This window comes from Mya arenaria, chromosome 13 (assembly GCF_026914265.1).
Source record: "Mya arenaria isolate MELC-2E11 chromosome 13, ASM2691426v1".
Taxonomy (NCBI): Eukaryota; Metazoa; Mollusca; class Bivalvia; order Myida; family Myidae; genus Mya; species Mya arenaria.
The window spans coordinates 67,600,938-67,623,889 of record NC_069134.1 but is presented as its reverse complement, the minus strand read 5'-3'; the positions used below and the strand labels follow the sequence as shown (position 1 = coordinate 67,623,889).

The following is a 22,952-nucleotide window of genomic DNA, read 5'->3' as shown; positions in this document are numbered from 1 at the left end:
GCCGTTGCCCCCCTGCCGTTGCGCCCCCCCCTGCCGTTGCCCCCCTGCCGTTGCGCCCCTCCCCCTGCCGTTGCCCCCCCCTGCCGTTGCGCCCCTCCCCCCTGCCGTTGCCCCCCTCCCGTTGCGCCCCTCCCCCCTACCGTTGCCCCCCTGCCGTTGCGCCCCCCCCCCCCCCCCTGCCGTTGCACCCCCCCTGCCGTTGCCCCCCCTGCCGTTGCCCCCTGCCGTTTTCCCCTGCCGCTGTCCTACTGCCTTTGCCAACTGCTTTCCAAAGGGCACCATGACTTGAAACAGAAATGTGAAGTTTAATATTACGGAAAATCTTTGGTAGACATATTCGTGACCAACTACGAAAACCTTCGACGCCAAGAACTGGTTCAAAAATCAAAATTCAAAAGTCGAAGGTTTGACAAATACAGCCATCACATTGTTTCAGATGTTTTTTTAAAATTTGTCCCCAAGCTGTTGCCCCCTACCGTTGTCCCCCCTGCCGTTGACCCCTGCCGTTGCGCCCCCCCTGCCGTTGCCCCCCTGCCGCTGCGCCACCTGCCGTTGCCCCCCTGCCGTTGCGCCCCCCCCCCGCCGTTGCGCCCCTGCCGTTGCGCCCCCCCCTGTCGTTGCCCCCCTGCCGTTGTGCCCCCCCTGCCGTTGCCCCCCTGCCGTTGTGCCCCCCCTGCCGTTGCCCCCCTGCCGTTGCCCCCCTGCCGTTGCGCCCCTCCCCCCTGCCGTTGCCCCCCTGCCGTTGCACCCCTCCCCCTGCCGTTGCCCCCCTGCCGTTGCGCCCCCCCCCCCCCTGCCGATGCCCCCATGCCGTTGCACCCCCCCTGCCGTTGCCCCCTGCCGTTGCGGCCCCCCCCCCCCCCCCCCCCCCCGCCGTTGCGCCCCTGCCGTTGCGCCCCCCCTGCCGTTGCCCCCCCCCGTCGTTGCCCCCCCTGCCGTTGTGCCCCCCCTGCCGTTGCCCCCCCTGCCGTTGCGCCCCCCCCCTGCCGTTGCGCCCCTCCCCCTGCCGTTGCCCCCCTGCCGTTGCGCCCCTCCCCCTGCCGTTGCCCCCCTCCCGTTGCGCCCCTCCCCCTGCCGTTGCCCCCCTGCCGTTGCGCCCCCCCCTGCCGTTGCCCCCCTGCCGTTGCCCCCTGCCGTTTTCCCCTGCCGCTGTCCTACTGCCTTTGCCAACTGCGTTCCAAAGGGCACCATGACTTGAAACAGAAATGTGAAGTTTAATATTACGGAAAATCTTTGGTAGACATATTCGTGACCAACTACGAAAACCTTCGACGCCAAGAACTGGTTCAAAAATCAAAATTCAATAGTCGAAGGTTTGACAAATACAGCCATCACATTGTTTCAGATGTTATTTTAAAATTTACATTTAATTTAGGACATGATTATTAGTATTATCATTGAATCACGTTGAATATTTATGGCAATGGCGGTCATTTTTTTCAGACTTAATTGTTCTCACAGTTCCACACGCTGAACAGTTTAGCTGTCCTACTCGTTATTATACTATTGACTTCCCCAATAAGGACAGAAACAACATGGTGTGGCATATTTCGGTTCAGGCGAAGCTGCTATAACTTGAGGTAGTTATCAAAATGCTCTGTTTTTAATTAATTTGGACATTAACCTGCATTTATTATGATGAAATCGAATACTTCGAGGTATTGTTTAAAGGAACATAACTAATTAAAGTAAGATATTGATAATATGTTTATTATCAACTAAGTGTTCTTCGGTAACAGAAAATAGTGTCTCCAAGAGACGCATTTGTATATACAAACTAGTAAAATATGTATTCTATATTGATGAACGCAGACAACAGTCAGTAATCACACCATGGGTCCTCCCCTGTACGTGACGCCGTCGTCTGAGTGAGCCTTCGTAGAGTCCGCACGTAGAAACATAGCGGACTCGTCCCGTTTAACTATCACGTCAACCATTGACTTGGCGTCTTTGCAGGACACGTCAAACTTCAGATTCCCGTTGACGTTGGTGTCTGCACACATCTCTGTCACGCACGACATATTCCGTGACATGACGAAACTGCGATTGTTGGGGAGTATGATGGAGCCATTTGACGTACGACGGGCATTCTGGTACAGGATTTTTGTCTCTGTCTCATTATCAGATTCATAAATGTCATTATCACTGTCATTGTGATCCGGTCTGTTTGGGTCACATCGACTCCGCCGTGACCGAACATGGGTGTAGAATAACGTGAAATTGTTGGAAATAACAGGAAATGTCAAAGCAACGAGGAGGACGCCGCTTACAGCGCACGCAGTGCCAACCACGTAGCCAATTGGCGTGGTCGGATAAATATCGCCATATCCTAGCGTTGTCATGGTTATAATTGCCCACCAGAAACCAATGGGAATCGTCTGAAACTGGTCCCCTGGCTTGGTGGCACTTTCACGCTCTGCATAGTATATCATTGTGGCAAATACCAGCATTCCGATTAACAGAAATATTCCTAGCATGAGCAGTTCTTGGACACTGGCCTTAAGGGCATAAACTAATATTTGCAAAGCTTGATAATGTTTGACAAGGTGAAATATTCGAAACATTCTAATAATTCGCAGTATGAACATAATCTCAATCACCATGTTTTCATTAACAAGACAAAACTTAAAGCTGTCTATGCTAACTATAAGCTGCATATACAATGGTACCAGAGCTAATAAATCTATGATGTTCATCGCGGCGCGAACAAACTTCAACTTTTCTGGTGCAAAAATAAAACGAACAATGAGCTCAATAGTAAAGTAGACGGTACATATAGTGTCCACGATTTGTAGCCCCCTGTTAGGGGTCATGTAGAATTTGACGGTGGGGTCCATCTCACAGCCCGAAGGGCTAGTGTTTCCTATCATGGTGTTGTTGACTATGTCCGGTCGGAGCTCAGGTAGGGTCTCCAGACAGAAGCCGGATATGGACACAACCACAAATAGCAATGATATCACTCCATACACCTGCAATAAACGAGTGGAGGAATACAGCATAATATATTGTTTGGAAAAGTTATGCTTTTGTTGCATAGCAATTGCAAGCACAGGGTGGATGTGGCGTTCATTGGTGATTTCCGTAATACGTCTGCACAGTGATTAACAAATATAATATTACGTTTTCTTATATTTTAGAATCATTTTTTTTTTCGTTTTAAATATGCATCTTTTAATAATCCGTTATACTCATAATATAAAAAATACACGTTCTCAAGATACGGTAGATAAACATTGGATTCTCTATTCAAACAACAAACAAACGACCAGACAATGAGTGCATTATATTTCTTGTAACAGTGTATGCTTTATGCATACAAAAGTATCAAATGTCTGCCGTTATTTCAAGGAAATGAGTTGATCCAAAAGGAACTGAAATCGTAAAGCAAAGATCTGTACTGCCACGTAAATCAAATTAATTGAATTGATTTCTGTAAACCGTATTCAACATCAGTGAAAAATGCACATAGTTATGTTTCTGCTTTTTCTTTCAAATGATTATTTCCGGGTTTTGTTTTTCAACTGGTATGCCATTCTCTGAGAAATTAGCTGCAACAACGTTATCGTAAATTTCATGAAGGCAGAAAAACAGCGAAGCGTATAATACGAGTACATTAACTGCACGAACTAGCACATAAAGCCAATATTGCACACATTGATGTTATCATCATCAGCACTCCAGGCAATATTCCGTCCACATATTACACGACCATTTGACAAACTAGAGTGTAAAAGAATACTGACAATGCCATTGTAACAGACTGCATAAATTGCTATGTGCACCCGTCGGGTTTCGAACCCAGGACCCCTCGATCTGCAGGTGGACACTCTACCGCGTCGCTATAAAAACACACGCTTTAAGACCGTATAAATGCCGCTATATACAAATCAAATACCCGGTTACACGATGCCACATGGATCTAAAACATTTATTCAACCTTGACATTTCATTGAGGATCAGATAATGGCCATGGCAATGATTGCTTGTTAAGCCACGATTTCGCCTTGACAGGGGGAATAAGTACAAGGAAAGTATTGGCGTTTCAAGAGGTCAATGACATCTTACGGACACGCAAAACAATAGCATTGTTTCTACAAAATAACAAACATACTGTATGGAAATGAATGAATGTTAAAGAGGTAGGGGAAAACAATATTCCCCCAATGAAATCGCAAGTTAATGCTCATTATAGAGGGGTATTGAGGCAAAAATTACATCTTGCTTTCTGACGTGTACATCTTGCCTTGTTACTTTTACATCTTGCATTATTGCATCCTTAATTTGTTAATATTTTGGGCAACTGTTATGCTAGCTTTGTGAGAGTTGATTCTTGTATCTTGGTTGGTCTAAAGTGACATTCAGCTATGCATGCATGTGCATACGTATGTTTTCTGAATTTCTTGTCAGTCAGTTATTAATTTATTTATTAATGTTAGTTAACTATTCTTATTTTAGCTAACTTTTACTCTAACTTGCTTTATAGCTTACTTCCTGACTAACTTTCTTATCTTGCTTTGTTTTCCAATACTCAACATGAATGACGAATGTCAGCAAGCATCATGACGACTACTGCATAGCCGAATATAACAAGCATGATACAATACGTTATAAAACGAATGTTTCATTTATTACACCAGGTGGCTTTGCGCTAATAATGTCGATTATTTCCGTATTTTTCTAAAAATAGTTTTAAATACTGGACGGCGACGGGCTGCTTCATACATGGTTGAAGAGTTGCGTTCGAGAGTTTCCGTAGAACTTTCCGAACTTGCGCCCTCTGGTGTCAAAAGACGGAGCTGTTTTACATTCTGCTTTGTGGCATGTTTCAAAGTGCTTGCTTACATGTGCTATACAGTCATTAGGAGCATGTGAAGTTTCTTAATGAGTTGTATACTCCTAAAGAAGCATCATGTAACTTAAGTGAACAGATATCAAACATCCGGTATCAACTTTGAAAATAAACTGAATAGAATATAACATCAAGCAACATTGCCAATATAACTTATAACCCTAAAGATGCTCAGATGACGAATAAGGGTTGCAATAAAACAAGATGTAAAAAGCAGAAAGCAAGATGGAGTTTTTGCTTCAATACCCTTTCATACTCTTCGACTTAGGATATTAACCACGACGCCATATTTGGGTTTTGTACCTAAATATAGAAAATAATTTAGACGACGTATTTTCATTGGCTTAGAATCCGAGGAGGTCCCCATTCGGCACCAATGGAAGTAAGTGCCTCATTAAGTATTCACGATAACGAGATTTTCCTGGCAAAACGTCCCACGGTACTCAATAAAGCAGAGCGCAATAGCCCTGTCTTCCTCCACATTGGTACCAACCATATAAATTATTCTCTCTATCTTATAACCATTAATTAAAACATTAAACCATTAAAACACAAACACCACATGTATCATTGAGAAGTTGTGAGATTACTCTTAAGAGCTATTACAGATAAATGGTAAATTTATCAAAGGTAAAAATAAAAACATATGATAGAATATAAACTAATCAATAATATTTCCTAATGATTATACAAATATCGACGTTTTAAGGTTTCATGACAAGTTCTGTAAATGTGTTTTAACCGTAGTTTCATCTGAGCTTTTCAATCTCTGATAATAAACAGATACATTATTTAAATTGTTTGTGATTAACATAAATAAATAATTATTCTTGTCGGTCCAAAGTTAAAACATGAACTGCCTCCTTTATAGTGCCCAGACAAATCGACATGACCAATTCACTTTCTAGGTGCATCTGTATCGCAGCGTATATAAACAAGAACTATGCGTTATAAATCGTTACGATGGAAATGTTCGAAAAAGCACACTAATCGAGTGTAAGATTATCGCATGCTATTGCACTGTAAGTTTTGGCTAAAGGAACATAGTACTAGCTGGTCTTGAATTAAAATGTGAACACATCATACTGTATCTAAAAATATTACTGACGGCCAACAAAAGACAGATTGAACAATTTTTCTGACAGAGGAAGGGGAGGAAGAGGAACAGGAGGAGGATAGTTGATGGAAGTAAGGGTGAGTGAATAGGGAAGGGGACAGTGGTGGGGGAGTGTGGGTGTAAAGTAAAGGAGTTGTGAAGGAAGGGTGAGTGAATAGGAAAGGGGACGGGGGTGGGGGAGTGTGAGTGTAAAGTAAAGAAGTTGTGAAGGAAGGGTGAGTGAATAGGAAAGGGGACGGGGGTGGGTGCGTGTGAGTGTAAAGTAAAGGAGTTGTAAAGGAAGGGTAAGTGAATAGGAAAGGGGACAGGGGTGGGGGAGTGTGAGTGTAAAGTAAAGGAGTTGTGAAGGAAGGGTGAGTAAATAGGAAAGGGGACGGGGATGGGGGAGTGTGAGTGTAAAGTAAAGGAGTTGTGAAGGAAGGGTGAGTGAAAAGAAAAGGGGACAAGGGTGGGGGAGTGTTTGTGTAAAGTAAAAGAGATATGAAGGAAGGGTGAGTGAATAGGAAAGGGGATGGGGGTGGGGGAGTACTAGTGTAAAGTGAAGGAGTTATGAAGGAAGGGTGAGTGAATAGGAAAGGGGACGGGGTGGGGAGTGTTAGTGTAAAGTGAAGGAGTTATGAAGGAAGGGTGAGTGAATAGGAAAGGGGACGGGGTGGGGGAGTGTTAGTGTAAAGTGAAGGAGTTATGAAGGAAGGGTGAGTGAATAGGAAAGGGGACGGGGTGGGGGAGTGTTAGTGTAAAGTGAAGGAGTTATGAAGGAAGGGTGAGTGAATAGGAAAGGGGATGAGGGTGGGGGGGTGAGTGTTAAGTAAAGGAGTTGTGAAGGAAGGGTGAGTGAATAGGAAAGGGGACAGGGGTGGGGAGTACTAGTGTAAAGTGAAGGAGTTATGAAGGAAGGGTGAGTGAATAGGAAAGGGGACGGGGTGGGGGAGTGTTAGTGTAAAGTGAAGGAGTTATGAAGGAATGGTTAGTGAATAGGAAAGGGGACAGGGGTGGGGGAGTGTGTGTGTAAAGTAAAGGAGTTGTGAAGGAAGGGTGAGTGAATAAGAAAGGGGACAGGGGTGGGGGAGTACTAGTGTAAAGTGAAGGAGTAATGAAGGAAGGGTGAGTGAATAAGAAAGGGGACAGGGGTGGGGGAGTGTTAGTGTAAAGTGAAGGAGTTATGAAGGAAGGGTGAGTGAATAGGAAAGGGGACAGGGGTGAGGGAGTGTGAGTGTAAAGTAAAGGAGTTGGGGAGAAAGGGTGAGTGTAAAAAATGAGTGGGGGAGAAGGCTGGGTGTAAAGTAAAGGAGTAAGGCAGGAAGGGTAATGTAAAGTAAATGTGTTGGGGAGAAAGGGTGAGATTAAAAAAAGAAGTGGGGTAGAAGGGTTGGTGTAAAGTAAAGGAGTTAGGGAGGAAGGGTGAGTGTAAAAAAGGACTGTGGAAGAAGGGTAAGTGTTAAGTAAAGGAGTTGGGGAGAAAGGATGAGGGAAAAAAGTAGTGGGGGAGAAGGGTGAGTGTCAAGTAATGGAGCTGTGGAGAAAGGGTGAGTGTAAAGAAAGGAGTGGGGGAGAAGGGTGGGTGTAAAGAGTAAAGGAGTCAGGAAGGAAGGATAAGTGTAAAAATGGAGTGGGGAGAAGGATGAGTGTAAAGTAAAGGAGTTGGGGAGAAAGGATGAGTGAAAAAAAGGAGTGGGTGAGAAGGGTGGGTGTTAAGTAAAGGAGTTAGGGAGGAAGGATGAGTATAAAAAGGAGTGGGGGAGAAGGATGAGTGTAAGTAAAGGAGTTGGGGAGAAAGGATGAGTGAAAAAGGAGTGGGGGAGAAGGGTGAGTGTAAGGTAAAGGAGTTGGGGAGAGGTGTGAGTATAAAACAAAGGGATGAGGGAGAAGGATGAGTGTAATGTAAAAGAGTTGGGGAGGAAGGGTGAGTGTAAAAAAGGACTGGGGGAGAAGGGTGAGTGTTAAGTAAAGGAGTTGGGGAGGAAGGCTGAGTGTAAAAAAGGAGTGGGGGAGAAGGGTGGGTGTAAAGTAAAGGAGTTGAGGAGAAAGGGTGAGTGTGAAAAAAAGGAGTGGGGGAAAATGGTGGGTGTAAAGTAAAGGAGTAAGGCAGGAAGGGTGAGTGTAAAGTAAAGGAGTTGGGGAGAAAGGGTGATATTAAATAAAGAAGTGGGGTAGAAGGGTTGGTGTAAAGTAAAGGAGTTTGGGGGGAAGGGTGAGTTTTAAAAAGGACTGGGGAAGAAGGGTGAGTGTTAATTAAAGGAGTTGGGGGAGAAAGGATGAGTGAAAAAAAGGAGTGGGGGAGAAGGGTGAGTGTAAAGTAAAGGAGTTGGGGAGAAAGGGTGAGTGTAAAAAAGGAGTGCGGGAGAAGGGTGAGTGTAAAGTAAAGGAGTTAGGGAGGAAAGGTGAGTGTAAAAATGGAGTGGGGGAGAAGGGTGAGTGTAAAGTAAAGGAGTTGGGGAGAAAGGATGAGTGAAAAAAAGGAGTGGGGGAGAAGGGTGAGTGTAAAGTAAATGGGGGTTTGGGAGATGGGTGGTGAAAAGTTAAGGAGTAAGGGAGGAAGGGTGAGTGTAAAGTCAAGGAGTTGGGGAGGAAGGGTGAGTGTAAAAAAGGAGTGGGGGAGAATGGTGAGTGTAAAGTCAATAAATTGGGGAGACAGGGTGAGTGTAAAAAAGGAGTTTAGGAGGAAGGGTGAGTGAAAAAAAGGAGTGGGGGAGAATGGTGAGTGTAATGTCAAGGAGTTAGGGAGACAGGGTGAGTGTAAAAAAAGGAGTGGGGGAGAATGGTGAGTGTAAAGTAAAGGAGTTGGGGAGACAGGGTGAGTGTAAAAAAGGAGTGGGAGTTAAGGAGTAGGGGTAGAAGGATAATGTTAAGTGAAGGGGTGGGAGAGAATGCGGAGTGAAAAGGTTAGGGGTGGGGGAGAAGGGTGAGTGTAAAGTAAAGGAGTTGGGGAGAAAGGGTTAGTGAAAAAAAGGAGTTGGGGAGAAGGGTGAGTGTAAAGTCAAGGGGTTGGGGAGGAAGGGTGAGTGTAAAAAAGGAGTGGGGGAGAATGGTGAGTGTAAAGTCAAGAAGTTGGGGAGACAGGGTGAGAGTAAAAAAGGAGTGGGAGCTAAGGAGAATGGGGAGAAGAATAATGTTAAGTGAAGGGGTGGGAGAGAATGCGGAGTGTAAAGGTTAGGGGTGGAGAAGGAAGGATGAGTGTAAAGTAAAGGGGTAGTGGAGAATGGTGAGTGTAAAATAAAGGGGTGGAGAAGAAGGATGAGTTTTAAATAAAGGGGCTGGGTGAAGGGTGAGTGTAAAGTAAAGGAGTCCGTGAGGAAGGGTGAGTGTAAAGTAAAGGAGTGGGAGAGAAGGGTGAGTGTAAAATAAAGGGGTGGGGGAGAAGGGGGAGAGTAAATTAAAGAGGTGGGGGAGAAGGGGGAGTGTAAAGTAAAGATGCGAGGGAGAAGGGAGAGTATAAAGTAAAGGGGTTGGGAGGAATAGAGTGTGAAGTAAAGGAGTGGTGGGCATGATGAGTGTAAAGTTAAGGGGTGGGGGAGAAGGGTGAGTGTAAAGTAAAGGGGTAGGGGGAGGAAGAGAGTGTAAAGTAAAGGGGTAGGGGGAGGAAGAGAGTGTAAAGTAAAGGGGTTGGGAGGAATAGAGTGTAAAGTAAAGTAGTGGTTGGAATGATGAGTGTAAAGTGAAGGGTGGGGGAGAAGGGTGAGTGTAAAGTAAAGGGGTAGGTGGAGGAAGAGAGTGTAAAGTAAAGTAGTGGTGGGAATGATGAGTGTAGAGTTAAGGGGTGAGGGAGAATGGGGAGTGTAAAGTATAGAAGCAGGGGGAGAAGGGTGAGTGTATTGTAAAGGAGTGAAAGAGGAAGGGTAAGTGTAAAGTAAAAAAGTGGAGTAGGAAGGGTGTGTGTTTAGTGAGAGAAAAAAAGATAGGAGAATAAAAGTGTGTTAGGGAAATGAATGTGTGGAAAAATAAAACAATAAATGAGAAGGGGAGGGGTAAAAATCAAAAGTACATTAAGATGTGCAATGGATTGAGAGAAGGAGAAAAAATAACTATGATACAATTATGAAATACACCAACACCAACTAACAATCGCCAGACAGCTTATTATATGAACCTTGTATGAGACGCCACTTATATGGATTTAGCGAAACTACGCTTCTACATTTTGGTGGCATTGAACTAGTTATAAGTACAGAAGGATTCAACTGTTTCATTTGGTTCGTAAAGAGTACGTCAATAGTGCAAAGTCAATGTGTGTATTTATGACGTTCAATTAATCATGGCGATTTGGGTCAATCAATTCCGAGTATATTAGCTCAATGTTTGAGATCAAAGCTTGTTTGATTTGCCATTATTCTAACATCATACCTGAAACAATGTTAGTTTCCTGAAATTGTCAAGTGCACGATGGTCACGTGGCCTAGTGTTTGAGACCTTATGTATGTTGAGGTTGTTAAGTGACCCAATGTTGGACATGGTAGTCAAGTGGTTTAATGTTGGACATGGTAGTCAAGTGGTTTAATGTTGGACATGGTGGTCAAGTGGTTTAATGTTGGACATGGTAGTCAAGTGGTTTAATGTTGGGCATGGTAGTCAAGTGGTTTAATGTTGGACATGGTGGTCAAGTGGTTTAATGTTGGACATGGTGGTTAAGTGGTTTAATGTTGGACATGGTGGTCAAGTGGTTTAATGTTGTACATGTTTGGCTATTACTTTTAATCCGTTAAGCTCCGTCCCATATTATATTTAGTTCAGTATTTTTTATTGAAGTATAGTTTGATATCCATTGACTAAGTTGTTTTCTTCTTTCCATTTTGATATCAGCTCTTTCATATTATGTACGATATTAATGCTTTGACTATACCGTTTACAAGTATATGACCTCATACATGTCACAAACAAAGTATATTTAATTAGTTATGTGCGGTATAACTGAGTTCGGTATTTGAATCTGCACTATGCCCCAGTGAGCATGACCATATCAGATAAATACCGGCATCTGGTCTGAATGTCGGCAGATCGGTCCAGCGATGACACGATTTACAAGTACATTGGTGTTTCTGTCTTTTACATATAAATGATTGATTAGAATGATTAGAAATCTGATACAAGCGGATCCAGGGGGTCTAATGTCTGAGACCTACTGTAGGTTTAGGTTGCTAAGTTGTCTAATGTTTGATATGGTGATCACGTGGCTGAAAGTTTGAGACCTAATGTCGGCTAACGTTGCTATATAAGTGACCTTATGTTGACCCCCCCCCCCCCCGCCTCTAAAATCGCCCGAGTTTCCTTTTTATTTCAATATAGAAGAAAAGAGTAATGAAATACGCCCAAAATGCTTCATTTCTTACTAGAAATTGTTAAAATTATCTTGGGGAGTAACCCCATTCCCCCTTGTAACACTTTAAAACAAATAAATTTCGATTCTGAGAGAGGGGCGCAAGGCAAAAGTAGGGGCGTAAGGCAAAAGTAGGGGCGCAGGCAAAAGTTTTCATCCCCTAAATTACACATCCACTGAAACCCTGGATCCACCTCTGGAGTTGGTATGATACTGAAACCTGATCTATGTTACATAAACTGACTTGGGGAATATAAAGGCTGCCAGCGTGGGAGAGTTCCATTTTACTTTCAAATAGAGGCGTTCACTGTATTCCTGACTTTACTATTGAATTATTAATACAAACTATTTCCCGTAATTGCATACACTGAATACAGTGTCATTGTTCGTTAGCTGTGATAATATTTATAAATGGTACACTAGCCCAAAAAGTTAAATATACGGATTACAGGACAAGAAGCTCAGAAAGTTTAGAAAGAAGAGGGTAAACACTGCCTACAAGAGATGTAGCATAACACGCCGTTGTATTTTAGTGCCGAACTTTGAAAGTCAATAATGCTATAGCTGAAATCTAAATCTTAGTGTTTGTCTTAGAATTGTTGCGGGATATCTTAAACTATTTAGGAAGTTGGTGTTAATAAATAGAAAATAACATGACCGAATAATCTCCTGCCAAAAGTTGTCAATAAATTCGCTGTCCTTAATATTCTGTGTATTCTGACTGGATTTATTCGACACAAAAAGGAAATTAATAGCACCTACATTCTACAAACCATTATATATTTATGAGATTTTGTGGCCTTCCAAACAATAACACAGTTTCAGACGTTAGCTTCTTGTTAGCATATGCCACTAAAGCAAATAACAAATACAATGTCGACATAAAACGGGTAATGTTTCCACAACATTAGTCTAGACAAGATAAGTAGGCGTCTAGATGGAGCCGCAACGTCGAGATAAAGGAACGTTGTCCGCTCGTACACATTGTCCTATTGTTTACCCTAGTATAGTACACTAGTAGTTAAAACATTATGTATTTTACAACGGTTATGAAGAAAGTTATGATAACTTGTACTAAATATCTCTCGTTGGCACGATTTTACGCGAGAGCGTGGTCTTTTGTTGTAGATAAAACCGGAGTACCCAGAGAAAACCTACTTGTACGGCTTGGCTACCACTAACAAAACTCACATGCGCCCAGGCCTGGAATAGAACCTAGGTCGCCTTGGTGAGAAGCGAGTGCGCTAACCACTTCACTAACCAGACAACTAGTGTCCACTATTATAAGATATTCCTGTTGTGGACCCTTTATTAGTTAGCCTATAGGATTGGAAATCTGGAACTGTTGTTGTACCAGAAACAGTTTGTTATAAATTGCACTCGATTCATATTTGAACCGAATTTGATTTTATATTATATATGCCAGATTCCAAAGGTCTTTGCTGTGTCCAAGATCCGCTCGTGACCAAATCATCCATTAAGTTTATTTGGATGACTTAATTTACATGGGAATTAAGGTGTCAACTCAGTTCATGGTAAATCAAGTACAAATATTGCAAATGAAATTCTTCTTTGAATTATTAATAGGGAAGTTATGTGAAAGTCAGAGCCCGCTAATTGCCTCTATGGGTATTAACTATTAACCCATCAATTGAGCACAAATGCAGCAGGCGTGTTTCATATAACATAACAATGCAGAAGTTACACAATTGTACTGCATAACTTAGAAATATAGCACACCACCGATGGTCATATGACATTATATTAAAGGATAGCCGGTCATCCCCCGATAAAGAATATATAGCCGATGTCCATTCACTTTCGGGGGCAGACTGGGAGGTCCATATCTCCGATAATGCCATATGGCTAGAAATGGAGCGTAAAATGTCTTATATTAAAATGCCTCGTATGCCCATCATAGCTAACTTTGAAGTGCGTAGTGTCATATGACCCGAAGTGGTCTGTAATATGCCTTATATTAAAATGCCTCGTATACCCACCATAGCTAACTTTGAAGTGCGAGGGTGTTCCAGTATCAACCAGCCCTTGGTCTGAATTCTCTTCCACCCTTTGAGATTCTTGGTGTCAATTTTCACATGTTCGCGACTGATACTCCGGTTGAAGGAGTCGAGGATACGCTTGTTCTCGATGTACGAGCGGTAGGAACGCCAGCAGCAGGACTTGATGATGTTTTCATTTATTTGCCAGTAGTCTAGTTCCCGTTTGACAACAGCCCCACATACTTCCAGGGGGACATGAAGTTCGCCTGAAATAGAAAGGTCAAGTGATACGGGTAAGTCCTAAAACAATATCCTAATAAAGTAGACACCGTAATTTGTCCACATTGTACTCATATTCTTTCTGGCCCGTAAGTAATAATAATTGAAATAAACTAGGCTTAAACCGGTGTAGGGATTGTTGGCAATGTCTCATCATCCATTTCTTTCAAGGGACGTAAAGGATAAAACAGAAATTGTGTATAACAATTAGAATATGAATGCAATAAACTACACAAGTACGTAAAGTTTATTACCTTAAACGTGTCGGCTTTACGCCTTCATCGGTAGATATAAACAAACAATATAAAAGGAAGTTAAATAATAAGCAAATACAGCTTATCATCACTATACCATTTATATTATAACATGCACAAAAAGTGTAAGTGTTTATACAAAATCATCGCAAACGTACATATCTTAGCAATTATATAACTAGCACGTCTGTCAAGGACAACAAATACAATCACATTTAATGTCTAATTCTGTAATTTACACAACTTTAATAGCTATCGGGTAATCATAATACGTCAATACAAGTCGGATAAACGACATTCAATATTTAAGTGACGCTGGCAGTGAAATGGCATATGATCCGCTAATACGTTGGAATCGATGTGACGAATCATTTCAAGTTATTCATATTGATTTTGAAGCTATAGTCCCACAATTTAACCAAGTTATTGTCAAGCATGTATTATCAAAGGGGTACTAAAAAGCTTCGGATAATATTATCAAAGGGGTTCTAAAAAGCTTCGGATAATATTATCAAAGGGGTACTAAAAAGCTTCGGATAATATTATCAACTGGGTACTAAAATGCTCCGGATAATGTTATCAAAGGGGTACAAAATAGCAGCGGATATTACTTTCAACTGGGTACTAAAAAGTTTCGGATAAAATACAAATACTTAGCTTACATAGCTTCTGATAATTCTAACAACAGTTAAAATGTCTGCAATACTGCAAGGCACAGTAGAATTACCTGTCCTGTAAAAGTCAATGATTGAGTTGAAAACTGCCGGATGTCTGTCGAAAAAGTAAACGTCTTTGGGGTCTGATGAGACGACATGTTGCTCGGCCAGGTTACACAGCCTCGTGTATGGCACGTTGCGCAACGTGCTGATGTGGGTCTCGTGTCTCACTCCTCCCACGTTTAGGACGATCCGCTCCTCGTCTGACAGCTGGGTCTCCAGTAGCTTCCTGTTAACCTGCTCCAGTGTAATGTATTCGTCCTCATCATTGACGGGTACCCTCCTGTCATTCTCGCTCTCAATGGAAATCTCGGGTCGTAATCTACCATTGGCACTAAGCATTTTCAAATCTCAAATTTCCTTCGGATTGTAAACACTGTTCAAACAGACCATACTTTCAAAATAGATCCAAATGAGTCGTTGTATCACAAACAGCAGTTATTGGAACCATGAAAAATCTCTACAGCCGCTGTTTCATATATCCATATTTTCCAATAAAAATGATGACCGGAGGACTCTAGTCTCACATCAGACACGCAAGAAAACACATGGAAGAAAATGGCAGTTTCAAAACAGTGAAATATTCTTCATTGGAGTCATACAAGTAGAGAATAATCTCAGTATCGATTCTAGGCTGTGCGCACATCTCTCAATATACGCGTCCCCCTGTCTCCAATTCTAACCGCCTATCTCTGCCTTGACTGTTTACTGGGCATTGCCTTCATGGTATCGTAATATTCTCCTTAGCGGACACAGTATAGAAGATCAATTGGAAACGTCCACTTGTTGGATGTCTTGATTTTCTTTGACAAGTATATCATTAATTATTGTATTAGGTCTTGTCACAGGAAATATCCCGTTGAGGTCGGATATTGCTGTGGCAACTATGTCACCACGTTATTGACTGGAGCAGTGTTCAATTTACTCTTGACATGGGGGCGACGACTTTCTTTTGAGAAGCAGGCTGAGACGATTTATTTTAATTATTTACACTTGTGAAAATACGTTTTTCTAAGACACTCGTGAAATAAAATACGATCTTACACTGAAATCAACCAATATCCTCTGTATCTAATATACAGTAGACAGTAGGTAAAAAACCTACCATTAATCTCATTTCGCGGAGATAATATCTCGGACTGCGGATACGTACATGATCAATTCTTCCACCAAGCTGTAATGTTCCCCCAAGCTCGTTCCTTGAAGTATAAAAGTCTATTATTTGGGTTAAATTGATTTTCATGTTATACTTATAAGATTGCTTTATACATCATTTACTTAAAGGTGACCATGAATCCGATCGAGCTCTGGGCACAATTGTTAGGCTGTATATTCAAGGTAACCCAAGTGACTCATGTTAATACTAAGCGATCCAACGCAGTAAGCAGTAAGCAGTTGACCCGACACTTAGTGATGACAATATTTTAATATTTCTCTCATCTATGTCTGGTGTTAGTGTTGTTGTGTGTCTCTCGCTGAGCGTCATTTATATAACGCTTTGGTCAGTGTAGGGTGTCGGCCCTATAGTTTCCACTGTATCTTAATCAGCAAGCGTATCAACTTGTCTACCTAAGATAGTCCAGAGTGTATTAAGATTGCTTTTTCGTAAATATGTAACCTAAGGGAGCGGACCGCAGCGAAGCGACGTTGTTGTTTTTTTATTCACGAAGAAATTACTGAATAAACTCTAACCGAATAAGTGTAAGTCCCTCCCAAATTGAATCAGCTTTAAAATTAAGCCGTTCGTCTGTCAAAAAAAAACTGTCAATAACTGCAAAATATTGTGACGTCATTTAAATCAGCGTTGACACTGAACTCGCAACTAAGCATAATTATGCAAACAATGTGCGTTGCTTTATGCGCATGCGTAGTTACAGCTAAATACTAGATCTTGAGGAGTCGTCTTCAGCAAGTAGTGACGATTCTTCACAAATAAGAAACTGAACATTTTAGAAAATAACCGCCCCTGATTTGCTGAAAATATAGGGAAACTACTTAATTTTGATAAGAACAATTTTAACTACGCTAATGTCCCTTTGCCTTTGTTGATATTTAATGGTTCCCCCAAACCACTGCACCCCACCAAATTGATAAACCAAAAAATATATTATGACAATTTTGTCAGCCATATTTGGTTGCAGACTACACACTCGCTTCGAGGGTAAAACGAAATATATGAAACCCTTTTAAAGCCGAACGTAATGCATTATTTTGTAACATAATTTCATCCATTACAGCAGTGTTTATACTACCAGCTGATATATCATTTTTGTTTTTTCCATTTGAGTGGTAGTTTCAGGATTCCAACTATCAGAGTTGTAAAGTTAATTTTACACAAACATATGCTAAATGCTAACGTTATGCTGTTGCATTTGTGTATGTTTTTCCTAATTGTTCTAGAAATAAATTCCCCATCAAATACTTTTAAGTTATCTGTGCATATCAGATAAAAAAAAAAATTGTGAATAATTATGTGTGTAAATTGTTTAAATTGAATATCGATAGTTTCGTATATGCTAAAAAAATGTGAAGGCTCTATATAATAAAAAAACCACTAATAATTAACCCACTTTAATTATGTTTGTATTTGAATTATACATTTACATATCGACAGGCATATACAATTTATAAGGAAATCGTATCAATGAAGTAGAACAGAACATACAGAACATTTATTTATTTACCTACAAGCATATACAGTTTATGATCATCAAAACAATCTTCATAGCATGCACAGCGGTATTGATTAATTAACATGTTTAAAAACAAAAACAACAAGAGAGTAATAACTACCAGTTTAAGTTAGCTGTAATGTTCATTACATAGTCTCTTATCTGATTTGCCTTTATAGTTAATATAGAAATGTAGTGCACCAGTCAATGGAAACCACGGCCCCCGACATCCGGGAAATAGCGGGGACTTTGACTTTCTGCTGGTAAAATCCCCGTCAAATGCCAACACACACCAGGTACCCTAGGCAAGGCCCATTCCCCGCTAATTTTGGTGCGAGGAAAAAACACCGCATTCACCCGGCACTGCGAGGCCACCTGAAAGGTAAAAACACGGCACATTTGCCCGGCTATCCCCGGTATACCCAGTACATGGGGTTGCCGTGTTTACAATTGACTGATGCATCAGAATGACTTCAATTAAGAGTTAAGAAAAGTTATAATTTTAACAAACTCGGTCGGGTATGAGAATAACTAGGTATATAATGATATCTTGATTGTTTATATCTATCACACATTAGTACAAAATGATTTTCATCTTCAATGTTATTCATTGAACATAAATCATATCTCCTTTCATGACCGGGAATGTTCCTTTAACGGCCTTATTCGATTTAAGCCTATGTGAGGTTACTGTATCTTTAATTTGCTAAAGGCATGACTGTGTTTTCACATTGTCAACAATGTACAGATAGCACGTAGCAAGACATTTCAATGGTGGATTTGATTGCACGAAATAGAGGTAGATTTGTTGAGCTATGTACATCTTTATTCCATTATGTTATATTAGTATCTTTCAGTCTTAATTTGATGCTGAAATAACTTATAAACATGGTATATTAATCACTGAGTCTCTTTACAACCAAACCTCATTGAAACCAGCCATTGCAGAACAGTTTCAAGTTGGTAACCAAATTACATGACCTTTTTCACATTCGTCTAAAAGCATACGGTTAGCCTCATACAATGTACGATTTGAATTAGATCTATTCATTATTTTAAACCAATATTTGACTATTTTCACTTTTCTGTTTATCATAAATGGATAGCGTCCAGTTTCTTTTTTGTAGACAGACTTTCAGATTTCTGGAACAGACTTTCAGATAAAAAAACCCATAACTCTGAGCAAAATTCGAGCACAAGGAATACACATGCGTCAAATAAATCAAATGGTATATTTGCTGGTATACACCTTCGCTATGTAATACCTTCCAAAAGTGACAATACTGATTTTATAGTTAAATCGTCTAAACATTTGCGAAAACAACCTTTTGAACTTAAAACAAATCTTTACAGCAAAATCTTTTCACAGCTTCAAAATGTTTGCCTTTACGGACTGGCCACAATCCAAAAGTGGGTGGGGAAGGACAAAAACTAAAACGTTTAAAAAGTTTTATTTAGTTTTGAGGAACGATCTTTTTGGGTAGTGAAACATTTATTCTTGATGACATGTTTTGGGGTAGTAATGAGTTAAACAAATTTTACAAAAAAAGATTTTATCAGATTTTGGGCCTAAAAGCATTCACATTATTTCGGAAAAGTCTGTCGATATTATCACTTTGTTGTTATGTCAAAATGACCAAGACTACCTATTCACAATGTCTTGAGAGTTCTTGATGATATCTTGTCAAATAAGAAAGTTATTCAGAAAAATAATGAAAAGTAGTGAATCCTTTTTTCCGGGTTTCAAAAAATGCATATATATCTTCTTTTTTTAAATAGTTGCAATCAACACAAAGCCCCAAGACAGTGTTTAGTGGGCAGTTCCGATCAATTTGATTCATAAACATATTCTTTTTGTATTAAGACATTTCCGGGATAACGTCATGGACCTATAGTTCGTGAAAACGTAATTACTTTTTTATTGAAAATCCGATAAAATATTCTTTCGTAAAAATTGCTCAACTCGTAGATTTGATGTTGCAACAGATTTATGAATCATGCTTGTTAAATATTGAATTTCAAAACTAAATAGATGTTTTTAAACAAAATAAAATTTTGGTCCTTCAATCGGCTTTTGCATCGCTGCCATCCATTAAACATGAATACATCGTTTATCCTTCCTCGACCACCTCGTTTGAAAATCATTATTTCGTATTGTCCACATTCACTTCCATTTGCCATCGATCACAGTAATCCCTTATACAGTCTAAGTGTTTGTCTAGTCCCTCGGCGGTCTCACTTGATAGAACAGCATCATCAGCAAACATAATAAGGAATATTGTTAATTAGTCCAATGTTAGCCCGGCATTAATATTTTGATGCATATTAAATTTAATGTCAGAAGCATCACATTTCCCTCTGTATTATCTGGAAAAATAAAAAAAAAACATTATGACTATTGTATTTCATATAAATATAATAGTAGCATTCCCTCCAATATATAAATGCTAACTTGCATAATAGCAAGCAACGTTGACAAATTATTAATGAAATAAGGTAAATGTATTTCTTCATTTCAAGCTTAATACTAGCTGCAAAGGGTCTAATTTTTTGGACGGGTCGGCTTTTGTATTCTTCTTCGAGTCGGGTTGGTTCGGCGAGTATCAATGTTCACATATGATTTCTCGTAAACTTTATAATATGGATGCACATTATCATAAACAATTACTGTACTAGAAATGTTCAAATCGTATCATTTAGGTATAGACCTTTAACAATGCAAATGACTTAAACAACCAACAGTTCTCTGCATGTGTCAGCGTTTGCAGAGAATGGCTAGATTTAACTTTACACAACACAGTTACCAAAATCACTGGTGGAAGTGGAACATGGCGATGGGCGTTATTACTTTTAGACTCCTTTCCAAACATTTATACAAAACAGTAAGTAGCTAACGTCTGTCAACTTGTCAAGATGTATTTTCAAATAAGATGTCCATCACGTCTTCAATCTTATTAAAATCAGATCCCAAATACACGCACCCATCACGAAGTTACGCTATGTACGTATATGACGCAATGATATGCAGTGAACGTCACGATATGTTATTGACATTGACCCGTCTAGTAATGAGTTGTGAACAACTTTTGGTTTATTCTATTTAATACCAGGAAGTCTGGGACAGAGTTCCAGTAGACAATACCGGGTCGAGTCGGGTTTTAGATTTGTGTAGCGTGTGATTTCGCTATTACTTTACGTGTCTAGACATGTTTGTCGTGCGTATGCCAATCAAAGACAACACACAGCACTGGAATCCCTGAACTAGTATGACCAGTTTTCGATTTTCGCTGCGAGAATGGCAAAGACATTAACACTCTCGTGGCTGTGTGTAAAATATGTAAAACTGATATCGTCTACGAGACGCACAAATCTTCAGCTGAATATGAATACTTTAAGCATTTATAATTATTCTAAGCTCTTCTATGTTAGATGAGTGCGCTAGCTCTCTTAACGATTAATAAAGGAAAAGGAATAAACAACACCAAATGATAGTCAATATGTATTATTTTATTATCAAATAAACAGAAACATATAAATCCGCAATTTAAATATTTTATAGTTAATATAAAACGATAGTTAAACCATAACATAATTCAAAGTCATGTTCACCACTGGATGCGGTGGGAAATGTGTCTTTACTTGCGGAAAGGTATTTCGTGGTTTAGCATAGATGTAAAAATTGTATTGAAATACACAAAGAGTGTTTATATTTGTATTGGTATCAACTGAAACCAACTGATAAATTAAACATTAGAGAAATGTAATATGTGCCTGAAAGTAGCTAACTTGCTTGCAATACTATCCGAACAATTTTGTTTTTAAAGAGACTGTTACCTTATAATTTATAAAACAAATTTAAATATTTAAAGAAATGATCAACGGACATGTTTGTTTCTTTCACTTCGCGGTTTTGTTTTGCTTTAAAGAGAATATAATAACTTCCAACGAGAATAAACAGTAGAAAAAAATCATAAAGAAATTTATGCTTAGGATTGTGACCATTGTAAGTGTTGTACGTATTTTTGTAAGTGAAATTCATATAATAAATTCAAAACAATAACAACCACTTAAAACTTAAAAAGTATGCCCTGAGATCTGTCCAATATGTAGTGTCCGTAACCACTAAACAACAGGTGTGTATCGGCGAGGAAAGAGCACACTTTTTACTACATAAACCGTGTACGTTTCATAAGAATCAGTTAACCAAAAAACACACAACAAGAATTGTAATAATAGTATAATGGTCTGGCCTTTACCCTGACCTTTATTAAGGTCATATAGTTATAGTGAGTATAAGACCAAGCCGGTCGAGGTTCGTTTTATGTCCTAGTGTGTATAACTAACAAAAGCTGTTTTCCATAGTTTACTCTCTTCGTTTCTATACAGATAAATCATGAATCAACATGAAGCACGAAGCACGAAGTAACACACTGAAATATAATATGAACAGTAATCAGTTAAATGCATCATCACATTTAGTTATTACAAAAGGTTAAAGAAAAGGTTTATCTCATACAATAATCATGTGCTTAGTGGCCCGTTTTAACAAACGACTAATGAGATAAATAACATTTCTTACAAAGATAATACAGTAATGGCAACAACAATAAAACATGTATGACATCAACAACTACAGATATACTTACAAGTTTATGGAACTGAGTGTTCTCACTGTATACATGTCTCTCATCTCTCACCCATGATGTCTGTTAATCTGGTCACTGTGGTTACTACTGTAAACAATTATGAACACAGTGAAACACATGCAAAGGGTTACTTAAAAGGGCTGCTATCTTGAAATACTGTGATAGAACTGAATTTACCAAACCTTCCAAAAATACAGAATGCACAGCCAATACAACATATTGCAATTAAAAGAATAACACTCTTGAATTCATTTAATACATACCAAACATGGAAATACTTCCAGGAACTAGTTAAAATAATAAGGCTCTAAAAGTGCGCCAAAAGCTGCAATCCTGGCAGATTGCTATTCTCACAAAAACCTCAAATATCAGGGGGGAAAGGTAGCAGTCAACACAAAATATGAGAACTGGAGCAGACAACACTTTTTACTAAACGCTGAAATATCCACAGGGCTACATACACCCCTGCCCTAAGAAATGACGTCTCGTCATTTTTCTACACAACGTGTAAACAACCTCTACAACAACTTCCAACAAGATTGAAATCAGAACTAGCTTATAACTACTCTAGTATAAAACTGTATTACGTCTCTTAAAACTATGACCTTATAATCACACGAATATATGTCAAACAAATTTAAAATTTGCACACACAAAATCAAATTTTAGCATTTCAAATATACTACTTACTGTTAATTTCATATTTAATTGTGATTTCGAAATTGTATTGTGCAAGTGCAGATGCCCATCGCTGTCCAGTAGCATCAAGTTTCGCAGAGGTAAGTATATAAGTAAGAGGATTGTTATCTGTAAGTACTGTAAAGGGTTTTATTTTCAGGTAATCGGAGAATTTTTCAGTAAGTGCCCATTTTAGTGCCAAAAATTCCAATTTGTGAGCCGGATAGTTCTTCTCTGATTTGGTTAAAGATCTACTTGCATAGGCTATGACTCTTTTCTGTTTGTCCTGTTCTTGACACAATATTGCTCCTAGTCCTTTGAACGAAGCATCAGTGTGTACTTCAAAGGGTTTGGTGAAATCAGGGTATGCAAGGATCGGTGGATGGGTAAGTATTTCTTTCAGGTGTTCAAATACTTCCTGTTCTGTTGA

At 39.8% G+C, this 22,952-nt stretch overlaps 1 protein-coding gene and 1 long non-coding RNA gene across 2 annotated transcripts; both read right to left on the bottom strand.

Annotated features, from left to right (window-relative positions):
• Positions 1–1,738: 1,738 nt before the first annotated feature.
• Positions 1,739–14,943, bottom strand: LOC128215015 (potassium voltage-gated channel subfamily C member 3-like). Its single transcript, XM_052921748.1, has 3 exons — positions 14,538–14,943; positions 13,278–13,543; positions 1,739–2,969 (listed from the first exon to the last, which is right to left on the bottom strand). The coding sequence occupies exons 1-3, from the start codon at positions 14,866–14,868 to the stop codon at positions 1,827–1,829; spliced, it is 1,740 nt and encodes a 579-aa protein (XP_052777708.1). The 5' UTR covers positions 14,869–14,943; the 3' UTR covers positions 1,739–1,826.
• Positions 14,944–21,442: 6,499 nt separating this feature from the next.
• Positions 21,443–22,479, bottom strand: LOC128212952 (uncharacterized). Its single transcript, XR_008257649.1, has 3 exons — positions 22,108–22,479; positions 21,845–21,931; positions 21,443–21,628 (listed from the first exon to the last, which is right to left on the bottom strand). It is a non-coding gene; the product is annotated as an uncharacterized LOC128212952 (long non-coding RNA).
• Positions 22,480–22,952: the final 473 nt, after the last annotated feature.